The following is a 25,896-nucleotide window of genomic DNA, read 5'->3' on the forward strand; positions in this document are numbered from 1 at the left end:
AAAAAAAAGATTAGTTAATTGGTAATTTTGGGTATTAACTTTTGTTTCACCTTTTTCTTTCTTTCTATTTTTCAGGAACTCATTTGCCAAAAGAATACTGTAAGTATTGTCTTACTCTATTTTTTTTATCAACTAATCCTGGGCATTTCCACCCCATCTTTACAAATCATTAATTCCTGTCTTGGCTATTTCTGTTTAGAGTTTGTGGCATAGTCGTATAAGGACCCGTTCTCACTGGGTCCCATGAGTCGTTTCCGACTCATAGTGGCCCCCCAGGCAATAGGACCAAACCCTGCACCATCCTCACAACTCCTGTCGGGTTCCAGCCCATTGTTGCAGCCACTGTGTCAGTCCATCTCGCTGAGAGTCTGGCCAAAGTATGTGAGATGAAGTCCCGCCGTCGTCCCTTCTCCACAGCAGATTTGTCTGTTCAGCTAGCGGTTTATCGAACTTTCAGGATTCTCTACCAAACCACATTTTAAATATTCTGCTTTTGTAAGACTTACTTCTAATATAATCATATTTTGGGTGGGAAAAGTTTATATCCAATTCTGTGGAATCATAAGTGACATGAAAACAGTATATAAACACACACAGGCATAAGTATTTATCTCTTTATGGATGTGTTTATGCACGCATTATGCAGATACAGGTAGAGAGAGAGCACAGACCCTCAGTATTGCAGTTTTCCTTTGCGATAATGCTTTAGAACCATCCCTCCCACCCAGATTTAAAAAAGTAAAAACCAAGAATTAAAAAGTTAAAATTTGAAATGCTGCGTAAAGGGAAAACGTGGACAGACGGTGGAAACAGCCTTGATAAACCCTGGGTCTTGTTTTCATTGTAGAAAGTAAGCCAGTTATTTTAAATCCTCCAAGAACATTTATCTTCAACTTAGGGTGGAAGTAATATACTACGTGAAGGCCTGCGCGTGATTCCATTTAAGACAGAGATGGAAAACACAGTGGGTAGGTTTTCCTTGGACCCACAATGAAAACATTTATTCTTAGGATTTCACTGGGACTGGGACTCTCGGCAGCATAAATAATATCCCATTATAAATGTTTACCCTGCACATCACAAGAGGAAATAAGCAGATATTACTTCATACTTCAGTTCAGGGTCGCAAAGCTCATTCAGCAAATATTGATTGAACATGTCCTCTCTGCCAAATTGTGGGCTGAGTGCCACCAGGGACGCCCAGTTCAGTTTGATTTGGAGGCTGGAAGGAGAACAACCATGTTGATAATTGCCCCATGATTTCACAAGAGAGAAGTCTCCCGGTCTAGTTGGGGAGGGAAGGTCAACAGGCAGAACAGATAAGAAAGCCAGCACAGGCGCTGTGCTACAGCTGGGTGGACAGTGTAGCAGGTAGTTGGTCGTTGAAAGGAGGTAGCATTTAGCCAAAGCGTTGCTGGGAGTGGCAAATGGTTAGCACACATGGCTTCTAGCCAAAAGGTTGGATGTTCTAATCCACCCAGAGCTGGGTTTGAAGAATGGCCTGCAGATTGCCTTCGAAAGAATCAGCCATCGAAAACCTTATGGAGCACAGCCCATGCTGACCCAATCCTGAGGTCCCCTGGAGTCCTAATGGACCCAAGTCAAGCGGCCTGGTAGTGTTTACCATCTGTAAGTTTCCCTGCATTTCCCCTCACAGACCCCAATTCAAAGTAGAACCCCACAAAAGCATCCCTTCCAGGCGGGCAGTGACATGAGGCCCCGGATGCAGTTGAACACGTATTTAAGCATATTGGAATACTGAGAGCATTTCTCCCCAAGAACTTGATTCATTTTTTCTGTGCATATGTGATACACTTTTTTTCTTTTTTTCCGTAGATGTAGCTTCTATCAATTTAAAAACATCCAGAATCATCATGATTAATTTTCATAGTGAAGACTAGGTTTTGAACAAAGGGTTTCTAAGCAAGCATGAGCCAGCGCTCCCTCTTTGTCTGGAAAAGTCATCATGGTTTCTGTGTGGTGCACACGGTCCATGTGATTGGCTGCTAAACCACCATGCAGAGAGCCCTGTCTGCCCGAGCCTCCTCTGAGGGGCCCTGATGGCGTAGTGGCTTGCGAGTTGGGCAGCTAACCACGAGGTCAGCAGTTCAAAACTACCCACTGCTTTGTGGGAGAAAGACGAGGCTTTCTACTCTGAAGGACTTACGGTCTTAGCAACCCACAGGGCGGTTCTACTCTGGCCCGTAGGTGCCGTTGTGGTCAGAATCGACTCGATGGCAGGGAGGGCTTCCTGAGAAGCTCTTCAGCGCATGGTCTGGGCATCTCTCCCCGAAACTCTGCCCTTGGAAACGCCCCGTGGCACTGCTTTACCCTGACATCATGCAGTTGCCCTGAGTGGAGTCATCTTGATGGAAACTGGAAATGGCTGGGAATTGGGGTGGTGGTGAGGGGTCAGTTGCCTCCGGAAGAGAGTCCTGAATGTGGGGAGAGGCCAGCAAGGTGGGTAAGTGTGACGATTTTCAGCTAGGCTTCTGAGGCCTGGAGCCTTGGGGTTGGAATAAGACCGCTCCAGGATGGGTTGTTTATTGTCTGTCATGACCCTGAACTCTAGTCCCTTTACCCCCTTGCCACTCAGCACACACCGGACATCAGCCAGCCAGCCTCTCCCAGAAGCAGCTGGACACCGATGGATTATCCCCAGGGTCACAGGGTTTCAATAACAACAACAACAACAACAATAATAATAAATTAGATGTCTTGCCTCACCAAGTGCAGGTTCCCATGGTGCTAAGGCTTCTGGGGGTGCAGCAGCAGGAGCAGAATGTTCTAGCACTTTGAGTGACACTTTTCTGGTTTCTTGGCTTTTCGTTTATTCTCATTTGGTGACTTGGAAGATTCAGAGTATTTTTGGTTTCTGATTTTGAGTTTTCGTACTTCTCTCAAATGGGAATGTTTGGTTCCGTCTTTTATAGACCACTCACCGTGTAAGCTCTAGAAGGCCCATGGCTTGGATAGCAGGATTAGATCCGGTGGGCCTGCTAGAAGCAGAACGTAGTCATTTTCCCCACTTCCTGACTGGTCTTCCAGTTATTACTTCCGAAGTGGCACTTGGAGAGAGCAACAGCGGAATGTATTTGACTTACAAACACATTGTGAGCTCTGGGTTCTTCTTAGGCTTCAGTCGGCAGTCACGCCCTGCTTCTGTTTCACTCTCGGCCGTTTATACCACCAGTGCCTTGGTGAGCAGTGTGTTCAGAAATTACATCTGTCAAAAACAGATACATAGATAGATAGATAGATAGATAGATAGATAGATAGATAGATAAAAATTGCAAATAAATAATTTAAAAGTTTTTAAAGACACGGTGCTTAACCCTCCTGACTGCTTGCTCTGAGACAGTGAGCTGGGCTGGTGAAGGGTGGACGGTGGAAGGTGACCTGAGGTGGAGGGTTGGAGAACAGGTATGCCAGCCAGGAAGGCCACTGCGGAATGTATGGGACTCCCTGGAGGTCATGGCATGCCAGAGAGAGAGAGCGCGCGCTCTTGGGGTTGCAGTCTCAAACAGTGTCGACCAGTTGCAGTCGCGTGGCCTCTCCAGCCTCTCCTGGTCCCACAGTTGAAAGGCGTCGACAGCCATTTTCTCCATGCGTGCTTGAGCCCCCATGGCATTCCTTGGTGCGGGCGCGGTGACAAAGGTTCGCTCTGATTAGTTTGGCTCTAAGGGTAAAAGTTGTGCGTTGTTCTCCAGAATGCAGATGTGGCCAAGTAGTCCCCCGCCCTTTGTTTTAACCCCCTGGTTGCCATCAGGTCAGGTCCAGCTCCGGATGCCTCAAGGTGTGCCAGGGTCGGCCTGTGCTCCGTGGGCAGTCAGTTTTTCAGCAGCTAATGCAGGGTCTTTCTCCCCAGCCACCTCGTGTTGGACTGGAACCCCCCACCTAGCAGTCAGTGGCCGAGTGTGTGAACCGCGCACTGCCCGGGGAGCTCGGGGACCGACCCACGGGGTTGGCCCATGCCTGTACCCTCACTTGCATCTCTCCCTGAGGCCTTTCCCGCCCGTCCCCTTTGGTTTAGCCACAGCCGATCCCTGGCGACACTGCCCTGGTGACACTGCTGGGGAGGCACTGGGCTGCTAACCACCAGGTGTGCAGTTCCAGTCCAGCAGCTGTCAGGCGATCTGCTCCCGTGAAGATAAGCAGCCTCAGAGCACCTTTACGGGAGTGGTTCCCCACCTTCCTAATGCCGCCACCCTTGCGGACAGTTCCTCATACATTTATTTTCGTTGCCACTTCATAAGTGTCATTTTGCTACTGTTATGAATTGAGTGACCCCTGCGAAAGGGTCGTTCGACCCACAGGTTGAGAACCACTGCTTTATGGGGTTGCTGTGAGTCAAGCCACTTGATGGCTGTGGGTGTGGCGGCTTGGGGTATACAGGGGAGCTTCTCAAAGTAGGGACAGATTCCAAGGTCTTTTGTTCTGTCATTTTGAAGCACTCTTATATTTTTGAAGTGAACCTCTTTTTCATTCTACTATTGGACCCTTGTACTTAGGTGTCCTGTTTCCCTTCAACACCGACTTCTCCAGAAGGGGCGTGCCGGCCACCCCGCAGTGGGTTGTGCTTGCTGAATGCTCTCATCCAGTTAATGATAACAGGAGTGCTTGCAAATCCTAAATTTGATGTCAGAGCCTCGGTATCTGAGGGGTGATTCCATCTGGGAATGGGTGGTCTCTGTCACCCCGTTGAGGTGGGACTCGCAGAGGGTGTGTCTTGAGTCAACCTCGCTCAAGACACAAAATAAACACAAGCTACAAGGAGGCTGGGAACAAGAGATGCCAAGCACAGGGGGCTTCCCTAGGAGCAGCAGCTCTGCCGGGACCAGAACCTTCTTCCAGAGGTCGAAGGGAGAGAAAGTCCTCGCCTACTGCCAGCACCCTGAGCTTGGGCTTCTGGCCTCTTCACCTGTGAGAAGACAGGTTTCTGTTTGTTGCAGCCGCCCGCCTACGGGGTGTCTGTGTTATAACAGCGCTCTCGCTCAATCGTGAAGACAGGTGGGGATTAAATAAGTCAACGACAGAAGTTGTTCCACGCTCTTTTGTTCCACCTGTAAGTCTTCATTGTTTGAAGTGAGGCATTAAGGGAATTAGGGAAGCGTCCATTCTCCGAATCCTAAATAAGAGATGAAGAAGTGGGTCGCCCCCCCATTTTCTCTTTGCATACAGACATGTTATTTTAAAAACGAGCCACGGGAGTGAGACCAGGGATTCTGTCCCTGTGGCGTCTCCAGGCTCACCCCTCAGCTCCAGGTGCCTCTTCTCTCCACAGATGTGCACTGGGAACTACACCTTCGTTTCGTACATGATCACTCCGCACAACAAGGTCTACTGCTGTGACAGCAGCTTCATGAAGGGGCTGACGGAGCTCATGCAACCCAACTTTGAGCTGCTGCTGGGACCCATCTGCTTGCCCCTCGTGGATCGCTTCATTCAACTTTTGAAGGTGGCACAAGCAACTTCTAGGTAAGTGTTCGTGGTGCCTCTCGGGGTAGGGTGTTGCGAGCTGTTATCGCGCCAGCTCCGACCCACGGCCACCTTGGGTACGTTCCGCAGAACCGGACACTGCCCCGTCCTTGCTGGCTGCATGATCACGGGGGTCCTTGAGCCTCTGGGATGGCTGTGGTGTCAGTGCAGTTCCTCATGGGTCTCCCTTGGTTTCCTCGGCCCTCTGCCTTGCCAGACATGATCTCCTTATGTAGTGATTGGCCTTTCCTGACAGCATGGCCAAAGGCAGCAAGTCAAAGTCTCGCTATCCTTGTTTTTATGGGTAATAATGGAGGGCTACTCTATTCGTGGTTGGAAGTCTAATCAGATGTACTTATCCATTCACCACACAGTTAAGAACCAGGGGAAAAATGCATGATATCCTCGAAGTGGGTAAGATAGAACCCGTACAATCCACATGCACCATTGTGTTAGTCTGGGTTGACTAGAGAAACAAATTCAGACATTCATATGATGGGACATTATATCAAAGAGCAATTGTACATTGAGAAAATATCCCAGCCTCAAGTAGAAAGCAAATGTTTTTAGACTGATGATGGCAACAAATGTGCTTGACATAATGGATGTATGTATGGATTGTGATAAGAGTTGTAGGAGCCCCTAATAAAAAAAAGAAAAAGAAAACATCCCAGCCCCATCCAAATCAAACCCATAAGTCTGATATCACCCTGTATGTCAGCTCTAGTCCATCAATTCCTCTTTAGACTCATACATCCGTGAAATGATACAGAACACAGGAAGATCACAGGCCAGGGGATGGACAGTCTTGTGGATCCAGTGGTGCTGGAAGCATCTCAGCTGGTTTGGGTCTCCACATGGCTCTTCCAGCTCCAGGGCGCTTGCTCTATCTGCATAGCTCCACGTGGCTTCAACTCTCTCTGCTTCAACAGGAGGGTGAAACAGAGAGAGTGTGTGCCCTGTCACTAGGGAGGAAGACAGAAATTCCCAGATTCTTCAGAAGAAGGCCATGCCCACACGGAGGCCTCATTGGCTACGGCCTGATCGACAAGCTAAACCTCACCCCTTCGAAAGTTGACAAGAGATTATGTAACTGCCACAATCATTTTGTTTATTTTACTCAAAGGAGAAGAGATGGCTCCCTCTCCACACACACAAAAAAAAAAATTAAAAGGAAATGCTTGCCAGTATTGGTAGAACTGAAATGCATGTAAGGAAATACCACCACCCCCCAAGAAAAAAAATCGCCCACCGTTAGAATAACTATGCAGGAACTTTAGTGGAAGTTCTCCGCAGAAGCTGCCAAGGGCATTAGGGTGCTCTAGTTACGAACAATCACTTGTATTAATAAATGATGGTGCTGACTAACAAAGGGAAGGAGCATTCTGTTCAGAGAAGAGGCACAGCTAATCTTTTCAGAACAACTTCTGGAAATATTAAACCGCAAAAACAAAGCTTTGACATTTTTAAAGGCTAAGTTGCAGCTTCTTGGTGGAAAATGTATGACTACAGAGCAGCTCCATCTTGCAATGTTTCTGAAGCCAGAAAGGGTATTGACAGAAGTCAGCGCTCCCTTAAGAGTCTTAGCAAGGCCCAGTGCCCGGGGCGTTCGCTCTCTGTGCCTCTGAACATGCCAGCCACGGCCGGATGAAAACCCGGCCCGACCTGCCTCCTTGAGAGCCTTTCTTGCTTGCAGCGAGTGACTGTGAATTGGTTGCAACGTGTGCTTTCTCACCAGCCAGTATTTCCGAGAATCTGTCCTCAACGACATCAGGAAGGCTCGGAACCTGTACTCCGGCAAAGAGCTGGCAGTGGAACTGGCAAGGATTCGGCAGCGTGTGGACAACATCGAACTCCTGACGGCAGATATCGTCATCAATCTGCTGCTTTCCTATAGAGACATCCAGGTGAGAAGATGCGCGGGCCCCACTCATTGTCACGCGGCTTGTGGGAGGCACAAGGGTGTGAGCTTCACCACGTGCCGTGAGCTATTAAGGAACCCGGGTGTGCTGGTGGCGGACTGGACCGCGTGGCGCGTGGGGCTGCCAACTTTAAACCCCCCTGTGGGATCCATGGGAGAAAGACGAGGCTTTCTGCTCCCGTAAATATCTACAGCCTTGGAGGCCCACAGGGGCAGTTCTGCTCTGTCTTTTATGGAGTCAGAATTGACTTCATGGTAGAGAGCTTTGGTAAACGAATATTCCATATTTCCGGTGTGATTTCGTCGTCGTTACAGACTCTCCTAGCTGTCTAGCCCTTGATTTGGGGACCATGACTGGGGGAAAAAGTGAGGTAATCACCAGCAATTTGTGGGGGCCCCTATGGTAAAAGTCGAAAGTCTCCTCTGAGAGAACGGACAGCAAGGCTTCAAGCCCCTCTCTCCCCTGTGCGTAGCCTCGGCCACGTAAGCCGCCGGTCCAGCCAGACAAGCTGTGCTTTGGCAAGTAGCAGGCATTTTTAGGGCTTGCTCGGCATATTTTTTTACCTCTTGAAAATGTGTTTCTTGAAATTGATAGGGCTGGGTCGAACTAGCGAGAAGTTGGTAGGAGGGAGCTTCAAACGTTTGTGAGAAAATTCTATCTTTTCATTCAGTTTTATGACAACCTTTTGAAGTCTTGTCTGCAACTGATTAATTACAAAGATAAAACTTTACGTGTGTACATTGCATAAAAAATGCTTGATCACATCATGTTATGTCATTTTCGTCGTTGTCTTGGGATTTTTAAAGAGTAAGGAGAAGCAAAGCTCTGTGGTTTGCCCAGCGGGTTTCTGCAGGAAAATGTCATTGGCTTCGAGCTTCTTGCCCCAGGGGCAGCCTCTCTGGGCAGCGAAAAGTGTCATGGGAGCAGGAGAGTTTCATAGACCACAGGCATGTGGGGTTCCGGATCCATGGCAGGCCTCATGCTGAAATGAAATGAAATAACAGTTATAACAGACATTCAATCAATCATTGCAGGTCCTTGAGGCGCTTTCCCTGCAAGTAGTTGATAGGAGACTGGATACCTAGGACTTTGACCATACTTGGACCACTTAACATTCGCATGCTTTCCCCCACCCCCATCCCCGATGTGTTAACTTTCTATTTAATCAGATGTGGTAATAAGCACATGCACATGCTAATATGCTGTTATTGCTGCTCACTGCTGTCCACTCGGCCCTGTCTCATGGCAGCCCCATGCAGGATGAAGGGAAATGTTGTCCCCCTGGGCCCTCCCCATGATCTGCTGCAGATCTGACCTCTGTGATCCACGAAACCTTCACTGGACGATTCCAGACATAGACTGCACGCTCCACCGAGCTTTCCCACCATCATAACAATACAGTTCTTGACTGGCAGTTGGGTGGTAGCTGGCTCTACATGAAGTGTATCAAGTAAGAATTAAACTGAGGCTCCCACACAGAAGGCAGGAATCCTACCAGTGAACCACCACTGCCTGGAAGTGCATATGTACATGGACATGACAAAAAGCATGGCTACTAGGACTTCATATATACACGGGTTTCTTCCAAACGAAGCACGTGGAAGCGTGTCTCTGCAGCCCGTGAATGGCTGCAGACACGCTCTCAGAGTACTGCACTTAATGTCCTTAGTGCCTCCAAAGAACAAGCCAGTCTAAGCAGTAGCTTCCACGGGGAGCTGTGCCATCCAACATCAAGGCAGAGGTCAGCACAGAAGGTTATGGCAACTGTTTTCTGGGATTTCAAAGGCGTGCTCTTGCCAGGTTTTCTCCAAGACCCAGGAGGGTCTTAGGGGATTATTGGGAAGAAGAAAATAGAAGCTGCATTGCTGAGGAAAAGGTCGGGGAAATTGCACCAGGGAATTTTTTCCCCCATCATGACAGTACACCTGCTCATTCTTCGAGGGCAGCAAGGGCTAGCCTGGGAGAGCTTTGCTTGGAAACCTTACCCCACTCACCCTTCAGCCTGACCTTGCCCCTTTCGGACTTCTTTTTCATTCCCCAAACTCAATAAAGAACATTCCTAAGGAACACAGTGTGATACCCTCTCAAACCCAAGCTAAACTCCCGGCCAACAAGTCAATTCCAAATCATCGTAACCCTATAGGACAGGCTAGAACTGCCCCCTCAGCGTTTCCAGGACCGCAACTTTTGGGGGACTAGAAAGCCCCATCTTTCTCCCATGGAGCAGGTGGTAGATTTGCACCAATGACCTTGCAGTTAGCAGCCCAATGCATTGCCACTGTGCCTTCAGGGCTCCTGGTTGAGACCCTCGGATGCCCAACCGTCCTCTTGATGTGGTGTAAGTGGAAGAGCGCACAATCCTCCAGAGAGAGGTTGGAGACGGAGTCACCACCTTCAGAAGTACTACTGTAGTACTGCTTTTTACTTACCCTCATAAACACACACACACACACGCACCAAACCATCCCCACCGCCCCAGCACCCTCCAACCCCTTTATAAGAAAAAGCAAAAACAGTTCGGCATTCTTCAAAGTGGTTCCTTGGATTCAAATTTCTCTCTAATGCCTGCCTCAGATTCCGTGGGTATCTGATTGTCAACAGGTATTTTATTGTCAGAGCTTTCTCCTAAGGTTTGATTCTGTGTCATTCTCCTCTTGTTTGAAAGGATTATGACTCCATTGTGAAGCTGGTGGAGACACTAGAAAAACTACCAACCTTTGACTTGGCCGCCCATCGCCATGTGAAGTTTCATTACGCTTTCGCACTGAATAGGTAAGAGATAAACATTCTCTTCCAGGATGTGCTAACACCTACTTTAGCTGCAATTCTTGATAGGCGCGGCTTTTATTGAAGCATTGCAGCTGCTCCTCATTACAATGCCACATTAACACTTCTGTGGAACGCATTCCAAATATAGGAATTTCTGATTTTCTGTCAGTATAAGAAGCTCTCCACTATTTTTGTACTTATATTCTTCTTTTGCTCCTCTGGCAAAGCTTGCACTTTTGAGTTGGACCTGACAGCAAGTAACAACAGACAGGAAGACAAAATAGAGCAGCCATCGAAGTTAGGCATCAGCTAAGTCCACTTGGAAGAAGCACATCAGTCCTTGTGATCCGAGGATTGTAAATAATAAAATCCAAACCCAGAGGAGGGAATGCTATCAGAGCTTGAATTGTGAATACCTGGTTTACAGAAGGAGGCATGTGAATAGCCTAGTCAGATTATGGTACAGATAGTTGGGTTAAAATGTAATCTCATTTGATCTCCCTTTTGATCCATTTCAAAGTTGGTTCAGTTGTTTTGTTTTTTAAGTGAGGAGGAAATACACGTGGATTAATCCTCTGGTGAATCCCCTCTGACCATGGACCATGTGACTAGCCTTGTCATGCCGAGTGCATTGGAAAGTGGGTTGTTGCAGATGGAGTTAGGTTACAATGTAACACTTTCTCATTTGAGCTCCCTTTTAACCTGTTTTAAATTTGTTCTGGTTTTTAACATTTTCTTCTTTCCTTTCAGTTGAGGTTTTTCTGTGTTTTACTTTGTTGTTGTATGTTTTTCTGCATGTGAAACCCAGGATAGGTACATCTATGGAATCAGTAACTAGATGAATGACTTCTTAAGGGTGTGGTAGGGGAAGTTGAGGGGGGATGGGGAGATAGAACAATGATTCCAAGAAAGGAGAAAATATTCTAAAATTGATTGTGGTGATTGTACAAGTCTTGATAGGACTGAGCTACTGAATTGTATGACGTGTGAGTTAGGTGCCAATAAAGCTGTTTACAAAACCAAAATCATAGCATTATAGAATTGCCTCTCAGCAAATCTGCTCAACACCAAATGATTGTTCACAGAAAAATCTAGAGAATAGTAAAGACAGTTATATCTGGGTGAACATATACCTAACGAGAGAATGTTTTCCTTGGGACGGCCCTGAAATTACAATCAAAACTCTATTGTCTCCATGTTGGAATTGGATAGGACCAGGCACGGCCTGCCTCCTTCCGTCCTCAGGTCTGGCCTCTGCGCCTTCTCCCAGAATCATGGCACCTCTAAAGGCTCCTTCCTGTCCAGAGTCACTGTGGTGAGCCCACAGTCAGTACTTCAGGTGTGGGACGGTCCTAAGCAGTGAGCTTTCCAAAGTTTAGTTGCGCTACTCCTCTCTGGTGGAGGGCGGATTACATATGTAATGACCACAGCGAATGATTTAGGAAAACAAACTTATGTGCTGGTACCGTGTGTCAGGTGGGGCTCGATGGTTCTTTTGTAGATGAAGAAACTAGAGTTTGGGGTGGTTGAGTAGCCATTCTTCAAGGCTCATGAGTAACATGTCGCAGAACATGTCCCAAACCAAGACCCGTGGGACACAGAGCCGGCGCTCTTCATCGTTGTGTTCTGCCACCTCTGACTAGAGCCGTGGTTCTCAGCCTTCCTCCTGCCGCGGCCCTGTCATACAGTTCCTCGTGTGGCAGTGACCCCCCCGCCCACCCAACCATAAAATGATTTTCATTGTGACTTCATCACTGTCGCTTTGCTACCGTCATGAATCGGACAACCCTTGTGAAAGGGTCGTTCAACAGCCAAAGGGGTGGTGACCCACAGGTTGAGAACCGCTGGTCTAGCAAGAAAACAGCCACCCTGGTGCTCACCCAGAGACCATTGCTCTCCTTTGTAGCCACACAGCCTGCAGAGCTTGCTCCCCTGCACCACGCGGGGGAGCCCGGCTACATTCACCACGCCTCTCACTGTGCTGGCAGTGGGGAGGTGACATGGAATTGGTTCCGATCTACAGACAACACTGCTTCTTGAGCATCCTTTCTTTTTACCCTTTAGATGTACCAGACTTAGATGAGCCTTCCAGAAATTATCTACCTGAACTGGCTTTCAAATAAGCCATTTCTGAAAAGTGAAATATACTGTGCTTTATTTTGAAGCAAAAGTCCATCAGAGCTTTCCTGAACATATGACAGACGTGTTTTATGAACCAGGATTCTAAATTCGAGGCATTTAATGCAAAGGGAAAAAGGGACATCATAAACAAAAATAGAAAGTGGGAGCTGAAACTTATCTTCTTTTTCTATAGCACAATGTTGAAATACCATACTATTTACTCATTCGAAGATGTTCTTGGTTTTTTAGTATATGCCCAGAGTGGCGTGATTGTTATACCAACAGTTTGGAACATTTGTATGCCTTGAAAAGAAGCCCCTACCAGCACCCGCTCCTTCCTCCCCAAGTCCTCCGGTCCTGCCCAGCGACCAATCTACTATGCGTCTGCTAGGTTTGCCAATCGTGAATGTTTCCTATAAATGGAGTCATACGTCAAGTGGTCTTTTGGAGCTAGCTTCATTCACTTAGCATAATGTTTTCAAGATTCATAAAATAACTCTTTGAGAACATTTCTATATGCTTTTGAGAACTGCCTACACATGTTTGCTATTTTAAAATTGCCTGCACGAAGCCAATTTCTTTGATTGTCGATGGATTACACTGAGATATTAGGCAACTCCTGGGTTAATCTGGGTCTGTGAGTGTGGTCTGTGAATGAAATTGTCGCCGTTAAAGTCCTTGGTCAGGCTTTGGTCCTGACTTAGGCGAGATGAGTTGCCACCACTTAATTTCACTGGGAGAAAGATGAGGCTTTCTACACTGGTAAAGAATTAAACAGCCCCGGGAACCCATAAGGGCAGTTCTACCCTGTCTCCTAGGGTCCCTGTGAGTGAGCATCGACTCAGTGGCAGTGTTTGGTTTGAGTTTTGTGTTTTTGAATTTTGCAGTTAGTTGCAAGTACCATGGGGAAGACTGAGTTGGCAGTAAACACCCAGCATTTTTACCAGAAAGCATCTCGGGAGAGATCCTTGTTAGACCCAGTGGACATACACTAAGATTAGCAACAGAATGCTTATTCAGGACAGAGGACTATGGAGTACCCTCAGAATCTGATGGTTTTCAGCCCAATAACCCTGATAAGAATCAATATATTAAATAAGCATTAAAAGAGATAATGGACCCATTGTTTCTGGGATTTGTATTGAAACGAGATGTTTTTACCCCTGTCTTAGGAGAAATCTCCCTGGAGATCGAGCAAGAGCTCTTGATATTATGATCCCCCTGGTGCAGAGTGAAGGGCAAGTCGCTTCTGATATGTACTGCCTGGTGGGGCGGATCTACAAAGATACGTTTCTGGACTCTAATTTCACAGATACCGAGAGTAGAGACCATGGAGCCCACTGGTAAGTACACATGATGGAAGTAAGGAACTCCACAAGCCGTGGCATGACCTGCGTGTGCGTGTGCAAATGCGATTTTGCATTGTATTTTTATGAACTCAGTCTTAGATTTTAGAGCTTTAATAAATTATTTGGATGAAATTTATGGAGTATGGCACAGTAAATTAGTGTAAAATTAGATGGAAATATACTGTATATATTACCATATTTTAAAAAAATATCTGATCCTTAATATGTACTGCAGTAGCTACATATCATTTTGGGGGGGGTATGTATAGGTTTACAGACAGATACTAAATATTACCTGAATGAATGGGAAAATATACCAAGTTTGTGGATGAACAGACTTGATATTTTAAAGATGTTAGTTCTCCCCTAGTAGGGTTTTTCATGTATCTCGCCAAAGAGATTCTATATTGTATTTGGAAGAATAAAGGGTCAAGAAGAAGCAAAGCTGTTAGATGTCTTGCGCTTGGCTCCGCGTGAGAAAGAATTCACGCCGGAGCCTGGTTTGTGATCCAAGTGAGTTTCTAGAGCATAGGGACAGCACCAGTACTCGAGAACTCCAGGGCAAAACCTCGTGCTTTTCAGGGCCCCCCTTGGAGGCGTGGTCAAAGATACTGGTCGACCCCATTGTGTGCATCAAATTCACCCAGCTTACATGGGCCAATCAGGTGTAATGCCTACCTAGGTGTACCACCCCTTCTTGGCCAGGAGCTAGAACCTAACAAAGCTATTTTGGAGCAGAGCAAAGTGGAAGGAGCTGGTCTACCAGATAGACATTATAAAGCTGTAACGGTTCGGGCAGTGGGTCTGGGATGGGTATAGACAGGTCAAACATTGGAACAGCAGCGGGATCCTGAGGAGACTAAATTCGTGGCAGAGTGAGCTCCCGCTGAGCCACAGAAGAAAGGATAATTACTCAATTAGGGGTACCAACAAAATTTATTTATCATTTTGGAGACTGTAAAATAAAATTGGGTCCCTGTCTTACACATGCACAAAAAAATTAACTCAAAGCAAATTAAGGACTTAAATATGAATAAAAAGATACTTTGGGGGAAATACTTCTATAATAAAATACACAAACTTATGTTTATTGGCTTTGGAATCAGAGAGAATTTCTTAGGGAAAGCTTAAATATAACATCCATCATAAAATAAAAGATTATGGAACTCTTGTGTATTAACGTTTCTTTCTGCTTATCAAGACACTGATCTATGGAAATATTAAGGTAGTTTTGGTATTATGCTAAACCTCCTGCCAATAATTATGATTAGATGAACATTCACTTTGAAACAAAGCCTGAAAGTGTTCTTCTCAGGGCACCGGTCCTTCCTCACTCTGTTTTTCTGCTGGGTTTGAGATTTCACTGCCAGGGCTCCCCAGAGCTCACTGTTCATGAATCAGGAGTGATTCAGGAAGTGAGGAGGTTACACTGATGGGAGGAATGCTCAAGGGACAGCTGTCCAGTGAGGACGTGCGAGAAGGTTCTGTTAGGGCTGCTAATAACCACACAAAGAGCACACCACTCTGCCATAAGCCTCGGCCGCAAGTTCTCCAGCTCTGTGTCAGCAAACCTAGGTCCCCCAGGGACATGCACAGCACCCCACGCCTTTCTCAAAACACTCAGATGCCCTTGTTCTGCGGGTCCAGCCTGGCTTCTGCTCCTGCTGCTCTGTGACTCGTTAGCTGTCCCGGCTGCCCTCCTGGGTCAAGGTGGTGCAGCGCACCGGGCTCTTGGGGTCCAAAGGCCCTCATGCAGTCCGCTCCTGCTGCTCCGTCTAGACGCAGTCGGGTGAATCCTGCCAGTATCTTCCCCCACCTTCTGCAGGAAAAGGTGGTTTTGCTCAGAGTCACCAAGACTGACTGGAACTGCAGAGTAAGTAGTGATTCAAGGCGTCAGAAATTGAAGGGCTTCTGACACTTGTTTGAAGAGCACCACACGGAGTAAGATTCATATGTAAATGACTTTTCCCTTGAGGCTCTTAGGTCTGTAAGGTACAGGCGGACAGAACCTCATAAACAAAAATCATCAACTGAGGAGTCAGAGGATGGGGTTTGTGAGGTCAGCCTGGCTAGAAACTGAGTAGGCTGTCCCCCAAATGAGGGACCCCAGAGAGGGGAGCTCCCCCAGCTATGTAGAGAGAGGGGAGAGTGAGGCATATATATATGTATATATAATTCTAATGCCCTAAAATGTTCCCGTGTGAGATAAAACCCAAAGATATCCCAAGAGAAAACTGAAGAGAAGCTGAAAGAGTGGAGGACTGGACAAATATTTTAGCAACTGTAAGGGGGGTTTGGAGTTCGTTCAAACTGAACGCAAAATCCAGACAGGCACCCTAATAAACCCCAAACCAGGTCTCACCATCGAAGAGAACTAAGTAGATAATTACTTGCCCGTGAAAACAAAACTCAGTCCTCTGTAAGAAGAGACCAACAGGACCCAGAGTCCCTACAGTATATCATCCAAAATGTCCAGTATGGACATGTGACCCATAATTGAAGGAAAGAAGCCACAGAATTTGAATTATCAACCAAGGACACCAACGTAGCAGTGATCCCGGTGTGGGAGAACCCACTGTTAGAAATGACTCCAGCGGGAAAGACACAGGCATGGTAAGAAACAGAAATGGAACAAGAACCAAATAGCAGCCTTAGACCTGAGTAATACTACATCTGACGTTAAAGGTTCATTAGATAGGATCGACAAAATAAAGACAGCGATACAAGAAAAAGTAAACTTGAAGCAGAGGGAAAGAGACGTGTAAGAAAGAAATGGTGAGTTCATGATCGGTGGCTCCATATTGAGGCCTAATCTAATTGGAAGAGAGGAGAGATGACAGCAGGAAAATGCTGAAAGAATTAGTGGTTAACATAATAGTAAACAACAACAATTCAATTGTAAACAACAACAGCAACAGTACAAAACAATAGCCACAGATCAAGTAATCTCAGCAAACTTAAAGTACAATAAATCTGTACATCAGCACACCAGAGAGCAATTGCCGAAGAGAAACAATGAAGTCATACATTCAGCCTAAGGAAAAGCTCCCAGATATGTGGACTTTTCACCAGACGGAAGACAAAGGACAATGGAACGACATGTTTGGAAGTGTTGAACGGAAAAAACAGACAGCATTCTGCGTCCAGTTAAATAGCTTTTACAAATGAAGCTGAAAAAAAAGTATTTTAGATAAACACAAACTAAGACACTTTGTTGCAACAGACCTTCAATGCAGGAAATATTGAAGGGAAGAATGCAGGCTGAGGAAAATGATACCACATGGAAACTTGGATTTCTAGGAAACTATGTAGAGCACTGGAAATGGTGAACAGAGTCAGTAAACAAAGTGAAAACAGAAACGGTAGTCAGGGAGCAGTATACGTACTCAGTAAAGGACGGGGACCATAATCCGAGCCTGTAAATGACTCCTACAAATCAGGGATTGCACCTTCAGAATTGATTACAACTCAATGTAAAGAAAACCGAACTCCTCGCAACTGGACCAATAGGTAACATCATGATACATGGAGGAAAGGTTGAGTTGTCAAGGATTTCATCTTGCTGGGCTCCACAATCAGTGCTCATGGAAGCAGCAGTCAAGAGATTAAAAGATGCATTATTACACTGGGTAACTCTGCTGCCCAAAACATCTTTAAAGTTTTGAAAAATAAAGAGGTTATTTATTTGAGAACAAAGATCCATCGGATCCAAGTCATGATATTTCCTTTTTAAAAAAAATCTTTTTATTGGGGGCTCATACAACTCTTATCACAATCCATATGTCTAGCCATTGTGTCAAGCGCATTTGTACATTTGTTACCTTCATCCTCAAAACATTTGCTTTCTACATGAGCCCTCAGCTCCTCATTTTTCCCCTTCCTCCATGCCCCTTCCTCTCATGAACCCTTTATAATTTATAAATAATTATTATTTTGTCATCTCTTACACTGTCTGATGTCTCCCTTCACCCACTTTTCTGTTGTCTGTCCCCGAGGGAGGGGATTATATGTAGATCCTTGTAATCAGTTCCCCCTTTCCCTCTTTCCCTCACCTTCCCTCCTTCACTCCACCCTCCTGGTATTGCCACTCTCACCACTGGTCCTGAGGTGTTCATCCGTCCTAGATTCCCTGTGTTTCTGATTCCTGTCTGTCCCAGTGTACATGCTCTGGTCTAGCTGGATTTGTAAGGTAGAATTGGGATCATGATGGGGGTGTGTGGAAACATTTAGGAACTAGAGGAAAATTGTATATATCATCATTACTACACTACACCTGAAGTCATGATATTTTCAATGGCCTCATATGCATGCGAAAGCTGGACATTGAAAAAGAGACTGAAGAAGAACTTACACTTTTGAATCATGGTGCTGACAAAGGATATCAAAAAGACCATGGACTGCCAAAAGAAACCTGTCTTGGAGAAAGCAAAGCCAGAAAGTTCTCTAAAGACAAGAATGGTGAGATTTTGTCTCTCATCCCTTGGGCATGTTGTCAGGAGGGACCAGTCCCTGGGGAAGAGCATCATGCTTGGTAAAGTAGAGGGGCAGCAAAAAGATGAAGGTCCTCAACCAGATGGATTGACACAGTGGTTGCAACAATGAGCTGAGACATAAGAGCCACTGCGGAGATGGTGCGGGACTGGGCAGCGCTCGTTCTCCTGCACATAGGGCCAATGTGACTTTGACCCGACCCACTGGCTAACACCACCACCGCTGAAAATCACGAAGAAAAAAGAGCACATGAAATATGAGCAGGCCACTCACAAAAGGCAAATATTTTTAAAGACTTGTAAAAAAAGATTCTTAACCTTCCAGGTAAACCATCGGGATCCCATGTACCCTCCAGGAGGAAGTGCCTGGGTTCTGAAAGAGATCAGTGTCTACCTGTATCTTTAAGTCTTCAAGAAGAATTTGTAGGGGCAGCCTCAACGCCATTTCCATGATTTAAACATTGCATATGCAACAAGTGAAGGCCACTGTACTGTTTCCTGTAGGCATTAGGTCAGTCTTTCCTCTGTTCCCTTCAGCAACTATAAATGGCTTCCTCTTCACAGCCACCATGTTACTCTTTGGGGGGTAAGGGAGGGTTAAAGGGGAAGAAATAAGAAGAATGCAAGGAACTAAGGGAGTGAGGGCCAAGTTACATAACATGTAAAGCTAACCACAAGGTTAGCAGTTTGAAACCACCCGCCGTTGCTCCGGGGAAAGACGAGGCTTTCTCCTCTGGTAAAGCGTGCCAATGCTGGGGACCCACAGAGGCAGTTCTGCCCAGCCTGCAGGGTCACTGTGAGTCGGAATTGGCCGGATGGCGATGTTGACTGTGCGTCAGATGTTCGTATCTGGGACCCGGCTTTGCCGCTCCTTATATATGTAGAGAAACTGTTGAGGAAGTCACGCAGCAGAGCGGCTGCCGCCTCAAACACAAAATAAGAAATGTGAGCAAAGCGAGCAAATGCAAGACGGACCCGTGAAGTACGGGATCATTTTTTAAAGCTGTGAAACAATCATGTGTACTTAATAAAAGTATGCGTTGATGGGTTCAATTACTGCGGATTCATGGCCGTCTGCTAGGAGGGAAGCATCAGATGAGATCTTGAGTCCCCTGCAGCTGGCCCTATTGTCCACGATGCTTGTGCTCCAGCACAGTGGTCAGCACCTGGTGTGGCCTGTCCTCTCGTCATGCTCTGCAAACCTTCTAAACGACCTCCTCATGCAAGCACAGTCAGTGAGATCTATTTGGCTCAGGAGTTCCTTGAGGATAGTCTTTAAAAACATAAAAATAAAAGTTTTAATGATGGAGGGATAGAGCCATTGACCGCATTGATGATTGGATCGTCCCACCCGGTAGGACTGAGCCGCAGACCTGTACGGGAAGGGATATATTGGAACGAATAATAGATGTCAATAAAAACATGATTCAAAAAATAAAATGAGAGTTGGGGGGAAAGCATTTACAAACAAAACAAATGGCTTTAATGGTGTAAGACCTCAGTCTTAACCTTTGAACCCGAGTCACTTGGAGCAGCTGAGCAGATGGTTACTTGGGGACAGTGGTTTCCCGCGCCCTTCCCGGGGAGCTTTGGCTCAGACTCGCTCATTGATACTGCAAATCTTTACCATGAGGCAGAGAAATCTTTTTTCGTGGCCAATTTTTTCTGCCGTCACAAAAGAATGTAGCTAGGCAGCATATGATTACCATTGGATGTGTACTTGAAGAAAATTCTTTAATAGTTGGGGAATTTCTATCTGATATTTGGAAAGCATCCTACCCAGACTAAAGTCTTTGATGATGATAGTGTTAATAAAAAAAATGTACCAGGAATCCAGAAAAGCCTGGTTTTCACGGTCAGTGAATTCAAATGGAATTCAAGCATCTTCTAAGGAGCAACGTGTATACAAATCTTTTCCCATTTGGAAATAAAGCAATTTAGAGCCCACATACCTTTTAAGGTTGCATAAAGTTAGGGATCACTGAATTCCATGGTTTCTTGATGTGTTTTAACTCCTTTACTTTCAGGTTCCATTTTCATGAATCCCGTGTAGCCTAACACCCCTTGTCTGTCAACATGTGCAAGACTTTGACTTAAAATGCTTTGAATATTTTGTCTGGGAGGCCAGTCCCTGGAGGAGCACATCGTGCTCGGTACAGTGGAGGGGCAGCAGAAAGGAGGAGCCCTCAGAGAGCCGATTGGCACGGCGTCTGCCACAGTGGGCTCAGACAGGGTGTAACTGTGAGTGCGGTACAGGACCAGGAATCGGAGCCAACTTGACGGCACCGGACAATGACATTTAGCCAGGCCACGTGAACTGTCTTTCTGCAGAGATTTGGATTCAAGGTCTTCTTGTTAAAGTGGTAAATCACCAAATTGCTGCCATTTCCTTCCCGGGGACTCTGTAGTTTCTTTCTAAGACTGGGTAGCTTTAGAACTCCAAACCTTCCCATCAGCTCCTTAAGAGGTGGTTTTCAATGGCCACTCACTGACAAGTCACTCTTAGGACAGATGAGCTATTCCTGACCTGTCACCACTGCCATTGTCTCCATCTATCCTGAAGCAGGACACTAGGATTGCCTCCCCACCCCACCCCTTTCACACTGACTATCAGGAAGGATGTGTTTAAAGACCTTGCGCTGCTGAAGCTGCTTCTCTAGCTGTATGAAGCTGTTTCTTAGAAAGTCGTTTCTCAGTGTTTTGACCCAACTTTCACAGTGGTAGGGACACACACTCATGGTGTCATTGTCCCTAAGCGCCCTTTCTGTTGGAGCTGAGAAGGAAATTCACCCAGGCCGAGGAAGACCGCGCTGAGCTGAGACACCCCCGGGATTAGCCCTCTCCTGAGTCATGGGCCCCTCTCCGTCTTCTTGGAATGTCTGCGCACCGTGTCCTTGCCAGGCACAGTGCTGGGGTCAGGGTGGGATGGCCATGTGGGAGGCAGTCTCTCACTCTTCCGAGGGGACACTTCCCATGGCCTGAATCCGTTTCTTTTGACGCCAATAAGCAGTGACTTAGCGATCGCGGAAAGTTGAGGGATCAGAGCTTGGACTGCACAGAAAAAGGAGCTCAAGCAGTTGTGATTCCCGAGGCTCATAGGAACCTTTCTTCGATTCCCCACTGTTAATACCAACTTGAATAAATGTGCCTTTCCTCTAATGCCGCGGTTCTCAACCTGTGGGTCGCGGCCCCTTTGGGGATCAAATGACCCTTTCACAGGAGTTGCCCGATTCATAACAGTAACAAAATTACAGTGAAGAAATAGCAATGAAAATAACTTTGTGGTTGGGGGGTTACCACTCCATGAGGAACTGTGTTCAAGGGCCGCGGCATGAGAAAGGTTGAGAACCACTGGTGTATAGGCAGGAGAAAGCTTTACTCTGCCGTGAACATACAAATTCTACGGGTCTAAGACACCCTTTTATAGTCTGGTGCAGGTCTGCTTTCTGACAGCTTGATTTGGGTTTGAGGAAGCGGGGCGACAGGGACAGGGAGAACATTTTCTGGTTAATTATGCACGTTTGCAGAGCCGTGGCACGCTATGACGACAGCACACTTGGGTTGTTGACTCTTCTCCGGGTTGGGGGGTGAGTCATGTGAGGGACCACATCCTCCTGATTGAAGTACAGAAACTGTGTTCTCTTCTGTTGGATGGGTTGTTGTGTTTGTTTGTTTTAGTGTCATGTTCTTGGTTATTTTGTCAATTGAAATAGTCCATCTTTTCTGTGTTTAAATGCTTATCGTTCATGTTCCCCACAAACACGGGCCCACTGCCATCGACTCAGTTCCAGTTCGTATGATGCTAGGCAGGAGTGCCCATTGTTCCTAGAGCAGCCCGCCTTAGCTTCTTCCCTTGGAATGACAGGCGGGTTCAAACCACGGATTCAGGAAAAACCCCTTTCTCTCGTTCAAGTCATTATCCTGCGTTGAGCTTTGGCAGAGTGGCTTCCATGTGGGCTTCTAGCCACAAGGTCAGTGGTTCAAAACCACCAAACTCCCTACTCCTAGGAAAAGTTCCAGTCTTGGAAACCCACCGGCACAGACCTGCAATGTCCTGGAGTAGGAATCGACTGGCAGTGCGTTTGGTTCTTGGCTTTATTAGCTGAAGGGTGTTAGAGGCTGGACCTTTGTTAGCGCTGCTCTCTCCAACATTTCCCTCCGTTACGAAGGGCAGGGGTGGTGCTTCTCCCGTGTGCTGCTGACAGGGCACGCAGGCTGATGGAGAAGAAAGGGCAAGATGGGGGAAGAAGACGGCGGGCAGGCGTGCGGCCTGACCCCAAAGCTCAGACTTTCCTCCTGCAAAAACACACTTTCAGAAGTGACCTGCATTGCAACCGGAAGGCCCCGGGAACAGTTCTAAAGGAGGCCCAATAGCACAGTGGTTGACGTGCTTGGCTGAGCGCTACCCCCAAGGCTGGTGGTTCAAAGCCACCAGGAGAAAGACGAGTCAGTCTGCTCCTTTAAAGCTCAGAGCCTTGGGAACCCTGGGGGCCAGTTCTCATCTGTCATAAGGTCACTAGGACGCGCAGTGGGATGGGATGGAGTCTCATTGGCAGGGTTCCCGCCATGTGTTTTTTTTTTAATCCTAATCTCAAAAGAAGTAGCTGTGAAATGGTTATGATCAGCTTGTATGCAGTGGGATTTAGAACAGTTTTTTATGCAGCTTTCACTTAGGTAGAAATAATGACCAGTTCCTTAAACCTCTGAGCTCACACAGGGTCTGTGAACACCTTATCAACTGCTGGAGCTTTGCAACAACCTTGGAAAGGAGGAAAAGCTGACTTCCCGCTTTGCAGCTGCGTGTTGGCGTGTCACCTTCGTTCGCACTCCAGTCAAACACCACCTCTTTGCCCTGCTCCATCCTCCCAAAGTGGTCTATGGTTAAGCCCCTTGTTAGAGTCACCTGTCAGCCCACCTTGTCAAGGGCCTTCCTCTTTTCTGCTACCCCTCTTTGACCAATCACGATGTCCCTCTCCAGGGGCTGGTCTCCCCTGGTAACGTGTCTACAACATTCGAGACGATGTCACCCCCATCCTTGCCTCTCAGGAGCTTTCTGACTTCGGTTGTAAACTGAAGAAGTGAAAGCTCAAAGAACTTAAGTGAATTTCTTGATACACTCTGATTATCATGACTTTGAACTTATTTTTTTAAGGTCCAATGTTCTTTTTTTTGCATTCCAGACATGTAATTTGGATTTTCTAGGATTTGTTGTTCAATTGAATGGAAAGGGCATGGAGTTTTGGTTCAGCTGACGTGTGATTAGGTGTTGACTCAATTTATTGTTGCCTCAAATTATTTAAAGACGATGTGACATCAGGGAAACGATATAGCCTTTAGGAAATTTAGTTTTTGTATTCAGAAAATAAGAATAATACCCCACTAGGTGAATTAAGATGTGCTTGGCAAGCTAAAAGCAGAAGAAAGCCTTGCTTCCATGCATTTTGTGACATGCCAAACCAGAAACAGGATCGATTTTTGTATAGGCTTCATAAGCAGCTTAAGATGCCACCCCAGGTCCAGCGCGTGTGCTCACTCGCGCTCTCTTGCCTTAAGGGGCTCAGTGCTTACTCTGACATTTTTAGGGTTGCAAGGTGGCTGTGGCCCTTTTAGGGATCAGTCCGCCTAACTACACCGACGTCAGGAGGAAAGGGGAGGCAGTCTTTTTCTTAGAGTGGAAAAAGACATCCTCCTAAAAAGTTATTGGATGCTCCTTGCCTTTCTTGATATACTGCCAGGGTTCTGTCATCTACCCAGGACTCCGCAAATAAATCCGGAGGACAATGGGATCCTTACAACTAACCGGTTTAAGCTAATTGTCTTGTGAGGAACAGGCTCTGTTGTGAGGATTACATGAGGCAGCTTGAACTAGAGCCTTGGGATTCAGCAGGCATGCAGTGCTAGACCCTTGGTGTGTAATTGTACAGACATCTTGTCTATCTTAACATGTTTGTTAAGTTGACCATGTTCAACAGAGACTTTGATTCAATTTCACTATTTCTTAAAATAGGCCTAGGACTTCTCTCTCTCTCTCTCTCTCTCTCTCTCTCTCTCGCTCTCGCTCTCGCTCTCGCTCTCGCTCTCTTGCTCTCCTCTCTTTTCCCCTTGTGAATCTTAGAAAACATTTTAGCAAATGGAGGGAAAGTGAAAAACCAAAACTCAATGCCATCAAGTTGCTTCCAACTAATAATGGCCTCATAGGACTTAGAACTCCCACTTCAGGTCCCCAGGTCTTAATGGGAGTCGAAGTCCTAATTCTGCAGAGAAGCTGTTAGGTTCAAACCGTTGACCTTCTGGTTAGTAAGCCTACATGGAGCACGCTGTATCACAGGGTTCCTTAGAGAAAAGGTATAGAGTCTATATGATACACAAGTTTTATACAAATACCTTGTGATATGGCAATCTCTCTACTTGGTATATCCCTTAAAGAAATAAAGAACAGATGTATGCACACCCATGTTTATCGCAACAATATCTATAATAGCAAAAAGATGGAAGAAAGCCAAGCACCATCAGCTTTCTTCACCACATTTGCTTATGCACCCATTTGTCTTCAGCAATTGTGTCAGGAAGGTGAGCATCTTGGAATGCCAGATTATTAGAATAAAGTGTTCTTGTGTTGAGGGGTACTTGAGTAGAGGCCAATGCCCATCTGCTACCTTAATACTAAACCTATAAATACATGCACAAGGTCTATTCCAAATCATCATATATAAATAAATTTCCATATGTACATGCCTATATTTAGGTCTCTATAAATGCCCCCTTGCTTCCTAGGTCTTTTCTCTGTTTCCTTTAACTTTCCTCTTGTCCCACTATCATGTTCAGTCTTCATTTGGGTTTCAGTAATTCCTCTCTGTTACTTGCCCTTGATCAAACCCTACCAGACCTCCTACACCCTCCTCGCCACTGGTTTTCAGTCATTTGTTGTTCCCTTGTCCCTGGGTTCCTTTCCCCCACCTCCTCCTTTTTCATGTCCCCTGACCTGTTGCCTGTTGTTTTCTTCCCCAGATTGATTATCCCACCTATCATCTAATCTAGATAATAATATGCACAAACACAAGACCGAACAAAACAAAGCAACAATAGAAAATAAAACAAATAACAACAACAACAACAAAAAGGCAAGGATCAAAAAAAAAAAGAAAAGTTCAAGGTCTGTCTGTTGACCTTTAGGAGTGTTTTGCAGTCAAGGGTGATGGGGCGCCATGCCCTGGCCCCACACTAAAGGACAAGGTTTTAAAGATTAGGGTGGGGCTGAGGCCAAGGGAGAGGGGCAGAGGGAAGGAACAAAAGGTAAGGGAAGAGGGAGGGAAGGGGGAGACAGAGGAAAGAGGGAGGGAAGGGGGAGGCAGAGGAAAGAGGGAGGGAAGGGGGAGACAGAGGAAAGAGGGAGGGAAGGGGGAGACAGAGGAAAGAGGGAGGGAAGGGGGAGACAGAGGAAAGAGGGAGGGAAGGGGGAGGCAGAGGAAAGAGGGAGGGAAGGGGGAGACAGAGGAAAGAGGGAGGGAAGGGGGAGACAGAGGAAAGAGGGAGGGAAGGGGGAGACAGAGGAAAGAGGGAGGGAAGGGGGAGACAGAGGAAAGAGGGAGGGAAGGGGGAGACAGAGGAAAGAGGGAGGGAAGGGGGAGACAGAGGAAAGTGACGTAAGGTACTGTCACTGTTTTGAGGAGGGGAATGGGCTAGGCAACTACATAGGATATGTTTTTCTTCCTATGTGTTACATTCCACAAACAGAAGGGAAAAGAAAGAGGACAGGACAAAGGGAGA

At 46.4% G+C, this 25,896-nt stretch overlaps 1 protein-coding gene across 1 annotated transcript in view; it reads left to right on the top strand.

Annotated features, from left to right (window-relative positions):
• Nucleotides 1–25,896, top strand: part of MAP3K5 (mitogen-activated protein kinase kinase kinase 5) — a 233,375-nt gene that overhangs the window by 98,002 nt on the left and 109,477 nt on the right. The window contains exons 3-7 of the mRNA XM_075554484.1: nucleotides 76–99; nucleotides 5,285–5,478; nucleotides 7,217–7,385; nucleotides 10,066–10,172; nucleotides 13,463–13,633. Coding sequence (XP_075410599.1) covers nucleotides 76–99; nucleotides 5,285–5,478; nucleotides 7,217–7,385; nucleotides 10,066–10,172; nucleotides 13,463–13,633 — 665 coding nt within the window. The remainder of the gene's footprint in view (nucleotides 1–75; nucleotides 100–5,284; nucleotides 5,479–7,216; nucleotides 7,386–10,065; nucleotides 10,173–13,462; nucleotides 13,634–25,896) is intronic.

The sequence above is a fragment of the Tenrec ecaudatus genome, chromosome 7, assembly GCF_050624435.1.
Source record: "Tenrec ecaudatus isolate mTenEca1 chromosome 7, mTenEca1.hap1, whole genome shotgun sequence".
NCBI lineage: Eukaryota > Metazoa > Chordata > Mammalia > Afrosoricida > Tenrecidae > Tenrec > Tenrec ecaudatus.